The sequence below is a fragment of the Notothenia rossii genome (genome assembly GCF_949606895.1).
Source record: "Notothenia rossii genome assembly, chromosome: 5".
NCBI classification, from domain to species: Eukaryota; Metazoa; Chordata; class Actinopteri; order Perciformes; family Nototheniidae; genus Notothenia; species Notothenia rossii.
Genome location: NC_136903.1, coordinates 67,761,629 through 67,774,254, shown reverse-complemented (window position 1 = coordinate 67,774,254; position 12,626 = coordinate 67,761,629). Strand labels below are relative to the sequence as shown.

Sequence of the window (12,626 nt, the reverse complement as noted above, 5' to 3'; positions counted from 1 at the left end):
ACAATGGAGCGTGAGATGGGTCGGAGAATCGGAGCAGCGGGAGCGGTACTGCAGTCTCTTTACCGCACCGTTGTGACGAAAAGGGAGCTGAGCCAAAAGGCAAAGCTCTCTGTCTACCGGGCCATTTTCGTTCCTACCCTCACCTATGGTCATGAAGGATGGGTCATGACCGAAAGAACGAGATCGCGGGTACAAGCGGCCGAGATGGGTTTTCTCCGCAGGGTGGCTGGTGTCTCCCTTAGGGATAAGGTGAGAAGTTCGGTCATCCGGGAGGGACTCAGAGTTGAACCGCTCCTCCTTCGCGTCGAAAGGAGCCAGTTGAGGTGGTTCGGGCACCTAGTTAGGATGCCACCTGGGCGCCTCCCTAGGGAGGTGTTCCAGGCACGTCCAGCTGGGAAGAGACCAAGGGGTAGACCTAGAACCAGATGGAGGGATTATATCTCTTCTCTGGCCTGGGAGCGACTTGGGATCCCCCAGTCAGAGCTGGTTGATGTGGCCAGGGAAAAGAAAGTTTGGGGCTCTCTGCTGGAACTGCTACCTCCGCGACCCGACCACGGATAAGCGGGAGAAGATGGATGGATGGATGGATAGACCAGAATGCATTCAGGCTGGGGCATGACCAAAACATATGCGTGTGATTGGCAGGAGATTGCTTGCATCTGTTACAGGCATCGCTTCTAAGAGGAAATATTTTGGCTAGTTTAGCATTGGTAAAGTGAGCCCTGTGGAGCACCTTACACTGCATTAGACCGTGCCTAGCACAGATAGATGAGGTTTGCACCAAATGAAGAATGTCCCTCCACTTACTGTCAGATATGCAGGGCTCGACATTAAGGGCTGCCCGATGGCCCGGGGCCATCTAGTATTTAACTCGGGCCATGAAGCCTCACCTGCTGGTTGCCCGATCGGGCAATCTATTATACCAGTATCATGCAGCTCGCGGATCCAGTAATGAATGACCCGACAGTAAAACTAAACATATCTATAACTAGTTTAGGTAGTTTGAGAGGTGATTAAAATAGCTACGTGTGATATTCTAACCTGAAGTGTGTGTTTTGTCCGCTCACCGCTGCATGTGATCATGCAGAGCTGCGTGTCGACTCGTCAGCAGCAGCTGATCTCTCTGTCCCGTCAGATTAGACTTCACTCGCGTTTATGTCCATTTCGATCAGATCTAGCTAATGATATGACTACCTGCTTATTAAAAGACACCGTGACCTAAACAATAAGTGTCGCTATGCAACCGGGTGAGGCTACAAAGTATAGCGCAGCATTATGCATTTGTTTACATGCCTACCGGAACCCCGAGGCATTACCAACAGATCAACGCACAATCAACCCACACAGCACATCTCTTTCTCCACATTAAGTGTTAGACATTAGAATGGACTACTTTTGTCTGTCACATACTCTTCTTGTCTGTCACATAAGTGGCGCAACTAAAGCGGTATTGCGCTAAAGGTAAATTATTTTGACCGGACATTTTGACCGAAGAGATTTAGATTTGCTTGCTAACGGGAATTCTGACGTCGCCATTGTGTGTAATTCGTGGATGCACTCGGCTCCTCGGGTCTGCTGGGTCAGCTTCTGGATGAGGAGGCATTCCTTCGACCAACTTACAGTAGATAACATTACAAACATTTTTAACAGGGGCCATAATAGCGTAAATAATGTTTGTTTTGGCAGTTATAGCTGCATGTAATGTTTTCTACTTTTTTACATCTGGGAAGGCATTTGCCTTCATCAGATGGAAAGTGTCTTGACAAACAACTTAACTATTTATTATAGCTATGCAGGGCATGCAAGCGAGCAAACACAAACAAGTGAAATGAAGAATACAATTGAAATTGTAATATTGTGGTGGTTCATCTTATAATTCAGTCTAGAGAATGCACCAGACAGCATCTAAGACCTGCAAAAATCTAAATGTTCTAGGAGGAGGCCCCCCAAACCCTTCGTGCGTTATTTCGTCCATGCACATTTTTCAGGGCAATCTCTATTGGGCTCAGGGCCATCTGTAAATTAGCTTAGATGGCCCACAGGGCCATCTCCCAAAATCCTTAATGTCATGCACTGGATATGTCTACACCCAACTCACCCTCCCAGGACTCTTTTACAGATGTAGTAGAGGCTAGGTCAAAGGAGGCAAGTTTTCCATAAATAGTAGATACCAGCCTTTTTTGGTCACAATCAAGGGTGAGAAACTGGTCAATTCCTGACTCAGGGGGGCGGTTGGGAAAATGGGGAAATTGCTTTTGAGCAAAATGTCTAATTTGGAAGAAGCGGAAAAGATGACTATTTGGCAGGTGATATTTGGCTGACAAGGATGCAAAGTCAGAGAAAACCCCATCCTTGTAAAGATTACTGATTGTGACAAGCCCGTTACCAGCCCACATACGGAAGGTGGGGTCCGAGCAGGATGGGGAGAATGAGTGATTATTTAGTATTGGAGCTAGGATTGAGGCTCTGTGTAAGCCATGTTGCCTTCTGAATTGAAGCCAAATCTTAATAGTACTGGTAACAATTGGGTTGACTGAGATTTTGTGCGTCATTACGGGAAGTTGGGAGCAAATCACAGAGTGTAAGGAGCTAGAGGAGGAGGAGATCTCCATGTGAACCCATGGTGGGCTGGAGTTAGGAGTCTTGGGGCCAATCCAGTAAAGGAGTCGGTTAATATTAGAGGCCCAGTAGTAGTGACGGAAGTTCGGGAGTGCCAAGCCACCCTCCGACTTGGGGAGCTGAAGAATTGATTTTTTAAGACGGGCGGGTTTATCATCCCAAATGAACGCATTTAGTTGACTGTCAAGACTGGTGAAAAAAGATTTATTGATGTAAATTGGGATATGCTGGAAGAGATATAAGAATTTCGGCAGAATTACCATTTTAATAAGATTGACACGGCCAACAAGGGATAAGGGAAGGGAAGACCACCTAGATAGATCCGATTTGCATTTAGCTAAGAGTGGTTGAACATTTTTGGGAAACAGATCTTTAAAGGAGCTGGTGATGGACACCCCCAAGTATCTGAAGCCATCTGATGCAATATTAAAGGGAAAAGCGGTTGGGGGGAGTGTCTTCGCCAGTTGGTTTACAACAAAATAGTTCGCTCTTTTGGAGATTTAATTTGTAAACTGATAAACGACCAAACTGCTCAAGGATTGACAATATAGGAGGGAGAGAGGACACAGGAGTGGAGACGTATAGGAGAAGGTCATCCGCGTAAAGGGAAAGTTTGTGAACTATACCATGACGAGTGATGCCCTCAAACCCATTATGGCCTCTGAGCCATATAGCTAGAGGCTCGATGGCTAAATTAAACAATAGGGGAGAAAGCGGGCAGCCCTGGCGTGTCCCACGTTGGAGAGGGAAAGCAGACGATTGAATGCCATTTGTGTTTACTGATGCAGAAGGTGAGGCATATAAAAGCTTAATCCAAGAAATACATTTTGAGTCAAAGCCACATTTTTCTAAAATGAAGAACAAGTAGCTCCACTCCACCCTATTAAAAGCTTTTTCCGCATCTAGTGAAACTATGACTTCGGGGACATTGGACGGGGGCGAGAAAATAACATTAAGTAGCCTCCTGGTGTTGAAGAAAGAGTGTCTCCCTATCATAAAGCCTGTTTGGTCAAGCGGAACTATAGAAGGTATCACGAGTTGGAGGCGGAGGGACAAAATCTTAGCCAGTATTTTACAATCAACATTTAGGAGAGAAATGGGTCTGTAGCTGCCACAGAGAGTAGGATCTTTATCCTTCTTCAATAGTAGAGAGATGGATGCCATGGACAGGGTTTGAGGTAATCTGCCTTCTTTAAGGGAATCATTATACATCCTTGCTAGAATTGGGGCCAAAAGAGACGAATATGCCTTGTAGAATTCGACTGTGAAGCTGTCCGGACCAGGGGATTTCCCATTTTGCATAGATTTGATGGCTTCCTCTATCTCTAAAGTGGAAATGGGGTCCCCCATTCCGCCTGCGTTAACTACGTCAATTTGGGGGAAAGTTAAGGAGTCAAGAGGATTTGGGTTTATTGTGCCAATTGTGGGGCATTCAGAAGTGTACAAATTATTATAAAATTCAAAGAAAGACTTGTTTATTTCAATCGGGTCAGAGACTAAATTGCCTTCGGGCGACTTTACTTTGGGGATTAATCTGGAAGCGTTAACTGCCCGAGCCTGTTGAGCCAGAAGCCTCCCAGCCTTGTCCCCCTGTTCAAAAAAGCGCTGCTTAGTTTGCCTCAGTTGTCTCTCCACTACGCTCGTCATTAAAAGGTCATGTTCCAAATGTAATAATATGCGTTCTTTATATAAGGTTGGTGAGGGGGAGAAGGAATACGTTTCATCAATTCGGAGAAGTTCTTCCAAAATTGCCGACAGCCGAACCCTTTCATCCTTTCTTAGTTTGGAAACATACGATATAACCTGCCCACGAACATAGGCTTTGAGAGCCTCCCACACTGTTCCACAACTTACGTCAGCAGTGTCATTAATTTCGATATATAAACGAATCTGAGAGTTAACAAAGTCCTTAAACTTGTCATCTGACAGCAGGTGGGAACTGAACCTCCACAACTTAGCGGGAGTAACACTAAGAGGGAAGTGGATGTCAATTGATACAGGGGCGTGATCTGAGGTGGCTATAGGATGGTATTGACACGCGCTGGCAAGGTGTAGCAAGCTGTCATCAAGCAGAAAAAAATCTATTCGCGAGAATGTGTGGTGGACGTGTGAGAAAAAAGAGAAAGCTTTACTTTGAGGGTTTTTAAATCTCCAAGGGTCTGAGATTCCTAATTGTGCTGCATAATTTGAGACTACAATGGCGGATTTTGAGAGAGTGCCAAGTTTAAGGGATGACCTGTCGAAAGATGCACATCTTGAATCAAGTTAAAATCTCCACCCACGATTATGCGGTGATTGTCTGCGTTCGGGATTTTAGCAAAAAGGTTCATAAAGAATTGGTCATCATCCCAGTTGGGTGCGTAAACAGAAACCAAAATTACAGGCATGCCCTGCAAGACACCTGAAACTATGACGTAGCGGCCATTATTGTCGAGAATAGTATTTGTTGGTACGAACATCACACTCTTGTGAATAATAATGGCAGCACCTCTGGCTTTACTAGAAAATCTTGAGTGGAAGTAATGGCCCATCCACGCCCGCTTAATGCGAAGGGTGTCAGACGTTTTAAGGTGTGTTTCTTGTAAAAATATAATGTCCCCTTTAAGATGTTGCAAACGAGTCAAGACCTTACCAATTTTAATAGCTTTGTTCATTCCTCTGGTGTTCCAGGAGATCAGGCGCACACTTCTGCCAGCAGTCGTCATACTGTTAGTCATATGGGGAGTCTAATGAAGGTGGTCTGAAAACGTTGTGCTTCCCGAGGACTGAGGGGAGAGGAGTGGTGGGGGGGAAGAAGAAGACCGGGGAAGGGGAAAAAACAGTACAAAAAAAACAAGCGAAGGCAAAAATAGACAAACCATAAACAAACCATAAACAAAACACAACCCATAAACCCAAATGTGACCATACCCGGAGCATCGCAAATACAAACCCTGACTGAGCGCTATAGCTCAAAGTTCAACAGCAGAACTTATCTTCCGGGGTCCCGTTCCCTATACTAAAAGCGGGAAGCCCATTGTAACACGGAAGAGTATCAAGTGAACAAACAAAAAAACTGTGTATAGTGTATATATGCTTAAAATAGCAATTATACTAACATCCATAGATAGGTAAACAGCCTACCAATATAGGCATAGCAGGGGGCAATAAGGCACTGACATAGATCTCAAGTAACATACATAAATAAAATAAGGCCCAGAGATCAAGTAAAACAAAATAGAATTGCACTTTAAGGGTTAAAACCCATAGAAGGAATCAGTTCAAACAGCATTCAGAACAGTCCAAGTACCTGGGTCCCATGTAGTGTAAACAGTAGCAGGTAAATTCATGTTCATTGCAATATCAGCACTAGGCTCAAACTATCAGTGCAAATACCAGAGCGGCCAAAGTGCATGTACAAAAAGTGTCCATGAAAGCAGAATACAAAAAAAAGTAATAATAGTCCAGGGTTTCCCACACATAGACTATACTTGGGCGGGCCGCCCAGGTATATTAACGGCCGCCCAAGTATATTTCGCGACCCATTTAGGTATTTTAATTTTTTATTTTAATTTTTTTTTTTTAATTTTTTTTTTTTTTTTTTTTTTTTTTTTCGTCCGTGACCACGACGCCATCTGCGATCGATTAACTTGTGGACAATGATCCCTCGCTCCCTTGCTCTGATCTCGCCTCCTTCTGGCCTGTTAAGTGGCCTGCCTCACACAGGGTGACTGGCTGTCTACATGATGGCCTGTGGCCTGCCGACATGGCCACTGTCATACAGATCATAAATCAAAGCCCTTGATTGGTCTCTGTGTGTCATTCAAGCTCGGGATAACCTCAGCTCAGTTGAGGTAAAGGACTCTGAGTGTTTAGATAGTTAACTTAGTCTAAGTTCTCAGTGGGTCTCAAATGGTGTGGTCACCATTTATGTAAACACATATTTCCATTTGAGAGGGTAGTGATTGGTCTAATGGATAGTGAGGTGGGCTGAAGATCGGAAGGCTGTGAGTTCATTCTAGTTTGCCCTTGAGTAAGGCACTTAGCCCTTAGTTACTCCAGGGAGAATGTCTCTGTAATCGGTCATTATAAGTCGCTTTGGATAAAAGCGTCAGCTAAATGAAATGTCATGTAATGTGATTAGTAAAATATGCATGAATAAATAAATAAAAAGTTAACTAGGTAAAAAAAGGTAAGATACACTTTTAAAACTTGTTGAGAGCTAAAACTAGGAGAGAGGAGAGAGACAGGAGAGGCTGGTTCAGGAGCACAGACACACTCATAACTATAAGTTTCAGTGTTTTTTTCATATTGGAAATGGTATGTTATTGGTTATGGCCATGATTTTATGATTATTGAAATGTATACAGTTCTGTTTAATATAGGTGTTTCCATAGATCTAGTCTCTTTATTTTCCCCTCAAAAAGCACCAGATTGATGCATTTAACTCAAATTAAAATCTTACCGGGGGAGCATGCCCCCGGACCCCCCTAGAGGATTTGAGGTCGACCCCCACTTATAATCACATGGATAGGTTCCTAAATACATTTATAAATACTTTTTTTTTTTAAATAGTAACCCATTTCCATATGTTTATGTGTGGGTAGTAGATTTAAACTATAGGGCTATCATTATGGGCCCTGCCTGTACCTGTTCGCTCTGCCATCGCGTGAATGGTCTGCTAACAAGCGAGCAACAGAAAGGTTAATGTTGTTGCACGTCACCTCAACCCCCCATCCCCCCCCCGCTACCACCACCCCCCCAAGTATATTTCAGATCTGTGGGAAACACTGATAGTCTCTTACTAAACGTCCCATCAGACGCGTGAGACTGATTCAGCGTCAGGATGAATGGATGCTATGTAGCATTTAGCCTCTGCCACCGAGGAGAATCTCTTCTTACCTCCCTCCTTCGATACGATGGAAAGCCTCGCAGGGAACAGCAGGGCTGGCTTGAGCCCTAGGTTGTAAAGCTCCGCCATCACCTCTCGGTATTTGTAGTGCTGTTCCATCACTTCGGGTGCGTAGTCCTCGTAGATGGCGATGGGCGTACCTTGGTATTGTAGCTTGCCTCTCCTGGCCCGGGCCTCACGGATAATATTCTCCTTCTGCTGGTACCTGTGGACGCGGATGATGACCGGCCGTGGCCTCTGTCCCGGCTTGGGCTTGTCGGTGAGTGAGCGGTGGGCCCTGTCGCACTCCGGCGGCGAATCAAGGACGCCCTCACCAAGGACCTCCATCAGCAGCTTCGGGAAGAATGTCGAGGGATGAGGGCCCTCAATGGATTCTGGCAAACCGACAATTCTTATATTGTTGCGCCGGCTGCGGGACTCGAGATCAGTGACCTTGGCCACCAGTTTAGCATTGCTGTCCGTTAGCGTAGCACAAGTAGCCTCCAGGGCTAACATGCGTTCGTCCTGCAAGTTAGCATTGGACTCGAGCGAAGCAATTGTCTGCCCGTGGTCTGACAGTCGCTTGGATTCGGTCTAGTTTGGCTTCAAGAGTTGAGATGGCAGACTTAAAGTCGGCAGAGAGAGCTCTACGGTGGTCTTCAAGGAGGCTAGCCATGTCCGCCATGTTGAGATCGTTGCTAGCTAGCTCGGGTCTATCGGTCCCGGCGGTTTTTTCTTTTTTGTTGCTTTTCGCCAATTTGGACGGCATAGTATGGTGGCGTTGTGAGCGGAATAATATTAATGTTCACTTGAATGTAAGTTAAAGAAAAGTTATGGGCTTCAGAAAAGTTACAGCACAAAAGTTTGCGGGAGCAGAACTACGCACGTCTCTACTCCGTCATGCCCAACCGGAAGTCTCTCGACCTGTGTTTTTCATCAAATAAGATATAATCTTATTGTGAAATACATTTTTGACTAAAATGACAAATTATTGGTTTTGGCTAGAATAGTTTGACTGAAATGTTCTCGATATAATCTGATGACTAAAAAAGACTCAACAGTTTTCATTGACAAAAAGTAGACTAAAATAATTCGTTTTCTTTGACGTTTGAATGCTCAGACTTCTAGTCGACTAAGTCTTGACTAAAATATTTACTGTTTAGTCGACTAAAATAAGACTAAAATGCTCAGACTTTTAGTCGACTAAAACTTGACTAAATAAAAACAGGATGAAGGTGACTAAATATGACTAAAACTAAAAAGGAAATTTAACACAGGACTAAAACTAAATAAAAAAATAGCTGACGAAATTAACACTAATTGACTTATAGTTTTTCACGCCCTGCAGCTACACACTGCCTCAGATTACTGCTGCGCTTTACTCCTTCTTGTTTCCTATTGTTGTTAAATTAAGGTTATTCCTAACCTTGGTTGAAAAGAAAAGTACTTTTTAACCTTTCGTAACCTCTAGTTTACTAGAGAAATGGTTTTAGCTTCCGCACTATCACTGATAGAGGCAAACTGAAAATACTTTGGGGCTTTATACAGTGGGAACTAACAGAGGATTACATTGCTATTGATCGAGTCTGTTTTCGTATAAAAACTGGATTCATGGAACACCAGTTTTGAGTTGAAACGATTGATCAAAGAGTGAAACAACAGAAATGCAATTAGAAACTTTTAATACATTTTTGATTGGGTGGAAAAGGGCAAACGTTTACTTGCTTCAGATTCTCAAAAGTGAGGATTTGTTGCTTTTTATCTGCTTTGTAGTATTGGACTCTATATATAATTTGGGTCATATCCTTTTTTCTTTTCTTTTTTAAACACGCTGTTTTAAATCCATACCGCATGTTACACTTTTGAAAATGTTGCCAGACCTTTACGCTTAACAATTTGTAGATTCATGAAGAAAAAAGTATAAATTAAATGTATGTAACAGACAGAAAATACAAGTGAAAATGTATAATAAGCATGGAATACACAAAATAATTGTTTTCATATAACATTTGACCCGGCGACTATGATTATAATAACATTGCTACATTTGTATTTGGAGCGCTGGTCACTGTACCCTGTTAGATCGAGGACGGAATCATTGTGGTTATGTTAATGCCGTGTTGCTCTATCTCGCACTGGCACTCATCTTGTTTCTATAATGTGTTTTTACAGCACAAAGAAGAAGAAGATGGCTGATAAAATTCTACCTCAGAGGGTGAGCATTAATCAAACAGCAGTCCCTGACAATCCATTCATTCCTGCCTTCATTGTGTTTCAGAGATAACATTTGCTTTTCAATTTTTGTTTAAGTTGAAGTGGCTCGAAATAAAGGACTGTTGGTGTTTTTTTAAGGCCCTTTTTAAACAACTACAATTCAGAGAGGACCAGCTGTATGCATGGGATTACTCATTCCACATCTGAGGCTTTTCCCGGTGTGATGGTTTCCAAGATGGATTAGAATAAAACATCCTTCTTGTACTTCCCTCTAACATTTGAATTCTATAAGCCCATATTACCTTTCTGGTTGTTGATGTAAGCTATATGTTTTAATTGTATATACATGACTAGGTTATATTATATTAAGCATATTCTTTTTTAATGTGTTTTATCCAAATGATTATTGAATTGAAACTACAATTCATGAATTATGGCATGATAAATATATATATCCTTATCAACCCAAATGTATGTAGTCACTTCATTATACATATGTATACAACTACATATTTAGTGTTAGTGTTTTCATCTTTGTGTTTGTATTTTAGTTACAGAGCAACTGCAGTTGTTTCTGCATAGTATTGTTTCCAATACAAACATTTTGAATATCTTCAGAGTTGTAAAGTCCACAAGTCAAAGTGTATTATAAAAAAGACAATTTAATTATTTCATCTTACAAAATATTGTGCTTCAGAAAAGAAATGTTGTTGCATTTAACCTTTCACAAAAGATGTTTCACTGTGCTGAACTTTCCTCACACAAAGGAAGGCAGGCATGTGTATTAACTAGGAGTTCTAACAGCAGCATGAATAACTTTTTATAACCGCAATAACAAAATCCTCAATATTACCTTTGAATGTAATGAAAGACCTTCAAAATCAGAAATAGTTCTGAAAAAGCACTTTGTGGAGATGGAACATGAACTGACGGTATGTTCCTTTGAGAGTGCTGCGTTGTTTGATGTTGCTCACCAGTACCTGTGTTGTGTCCCAGATCAGGGAACTGGTCCCAGAGTCTCAGGCTTACATGGATCTGCTGGCTTTCGAGAGGAAGCTGGATCAGACCATCATGCGCAAGAGGCTAGACATTCAGGAAGCCCTGAAGAGGCCCATAAAGGTACCATTCAATTCAAGTTCTTTACTCCTCAAGTCCCCAAATCACTCCGGTTCAGACCTCAAATTAATTTCAAAGCCATTTCAAAGCCCAGAGGACTCCACCCGTCACTATAAGTGGACATTTATAAGTAATAATTCAATAAAGGCTTGTAAAAATGTCTACAGCTTTGAGTCCACGGGTTGACATGAAATGAAGATTGTTGATTTAACGGACTCTTTTTACGAGGCAGCAGTCAAGAGGATGATGATATATAGTGAGGCGCCTGGCAGATATGTACTTTTTATTAGTTCAAAGTAGGGATTTTACAATACCAGAAATTAAATAGGCAATACTGCAAGCAGTGGAATTTTCAGTACCCAATTTGAACCAGGGTAAAAAACTAAAAGAAAACCATAAATCCTGTGAAGTCTACTCTGACATACACTCCTTTTATATATTCTTTTTTTGTTAGGATGTTAATCAGGTCATAACTCCCTCTCTATTATGTAGTTTATATATTACTGTGATAACATCTACTTGACATTTCTCAACAAAAGTACATCTAACAAGATTCCATGTGTTAGTTCTTCTGAGTCCTATGCAACCTAGTGAACCTGTGGTAAAGTATAAAGCACCATCATATTTACAAAATGATGGCATTAATTGGTGCAGAAAAATCAGTTCTTGTGACATCAATGGATGAAATTTGTCAACGAAAGGTGTCTGGCGTTGAGCTTCAAAACATTGATCCTAATTTAATCTGCACGCTGTCACAGCTGGGAAACTTTATTTTCCCCTTGAGTCAGATGTACCCAATCAAATGAATCCAAACTATACTTGTGATATACTTATGAGTCTGCACATCAAGTCTGTTGATTAAATGACGAGAGAAAACAAGAACATCAATTTATAGTTTATCTAATGTTTTTTTTCCAGCAAAAGAGAAAGCTTCGGATCTTCATATCCAACACCTTCAACCCTGCAAAGCCTGATGCAGAGGATGGAGAGGGCACAGTTGCATCATGGGAGCTGCGTGTTGAGGGGCGTCTGCTGGAAGATGTAAGCTTTGTGAATGAAATATATTTCTTTATGTGAAGTTTTTCTGTGTGTAAAGTATTTCAATAATTATAGCCCAAAACTTACAAATGTATTCCAGAAAACTGCCTTTGAACTAACCACATCTTAAATGTCTTTGTTGAATAACATTAAGCTTACACCATGAAGGACTTAAGATTTGATTTTCTTTTAAAACATTACAGTGTTTTCTATACAGATTTTGTGTTGCTTTGATTAATGTTTCCAATAACGGTAACGTTTTCTCTGCAGTCGGCTGTGTCCAAGTATGAGGCCACCAAGCAGAAGAGGAAGTTCTCCTCTTTCTTCAAGTCTCTGGTGATCGAGCTGGACAAAGACCTGTACGGCCCAGACAATCACCTGGTGGAGGTAAGATTATTTGGTTTTCATCTCTATAAACACATCTGCCAATAGTCACCCACAATTCTCTTCAGGGACTATATATTGTAGTGGATGATGGATTTAGTTTGTCTTTTTGTAAAGTCCCCATTTCCCATCATTGTATTGGTAGTGAAAAGGTGTTTGTTTGTTGGTTGAGCGACAATTGAAAAGTTGCTCTATATAATGTTTAGGGTTATCATTATATATTATTATGTGTTTGTAGTGGCACAGGACTGCCACCACCCAGGAGACTGATGGTTTCCAGGTGAAGAGACCCGGTGATGTGGGGGTCCGCTGCACCGTCCTGCTGATGCTGGACTACCAGGTAAACACTGCTCAGGGCAGTGGCGTGCACCGACATTTATGGGGG

The 12,626-nt window shown here is 42.1% G+C and overlaps 1 protein-coding gene across 3 annotated transcripts in view; it reads left to right on the top strand.

Moving 5' to 3' along the window:
- Window positions 1–12,626, top strand: part of smarcd1 (SWI/SNF related BAF chromatin remodeling complex subunit D1) — a 40,481-nt gene that overhangs the window by 19,312 nt on the left and 8,543 nt on the right. For all 3 annotated transcript variants that reach the window (XM_079682978.1, XM_079682979.1, XM_079682980.1), the window contains 5 exons: window positions 9,662–9,704; window positions 10,700–10,822; window positions 11,738–11,860; window positions 12,128–12,244; window positions 12,480–12,581. In XM_079682978.1, coding sequence (XP_079539104.1) covers window positions 9,662–9,704; window positions 10,700–10,822; window positions 11,738–11,860; window positions 12,128–12,244; window positions 12,480–12,581 — 508 coding nt within the window. The remainder of the gene's footprint in view (window positions 1–9,661; window positions 9,705–10,699; window positions 10,823–11,737; window positions 11,861–12,127; window positions 12,245–12,479; window positions 12,582–12,626) is intronic.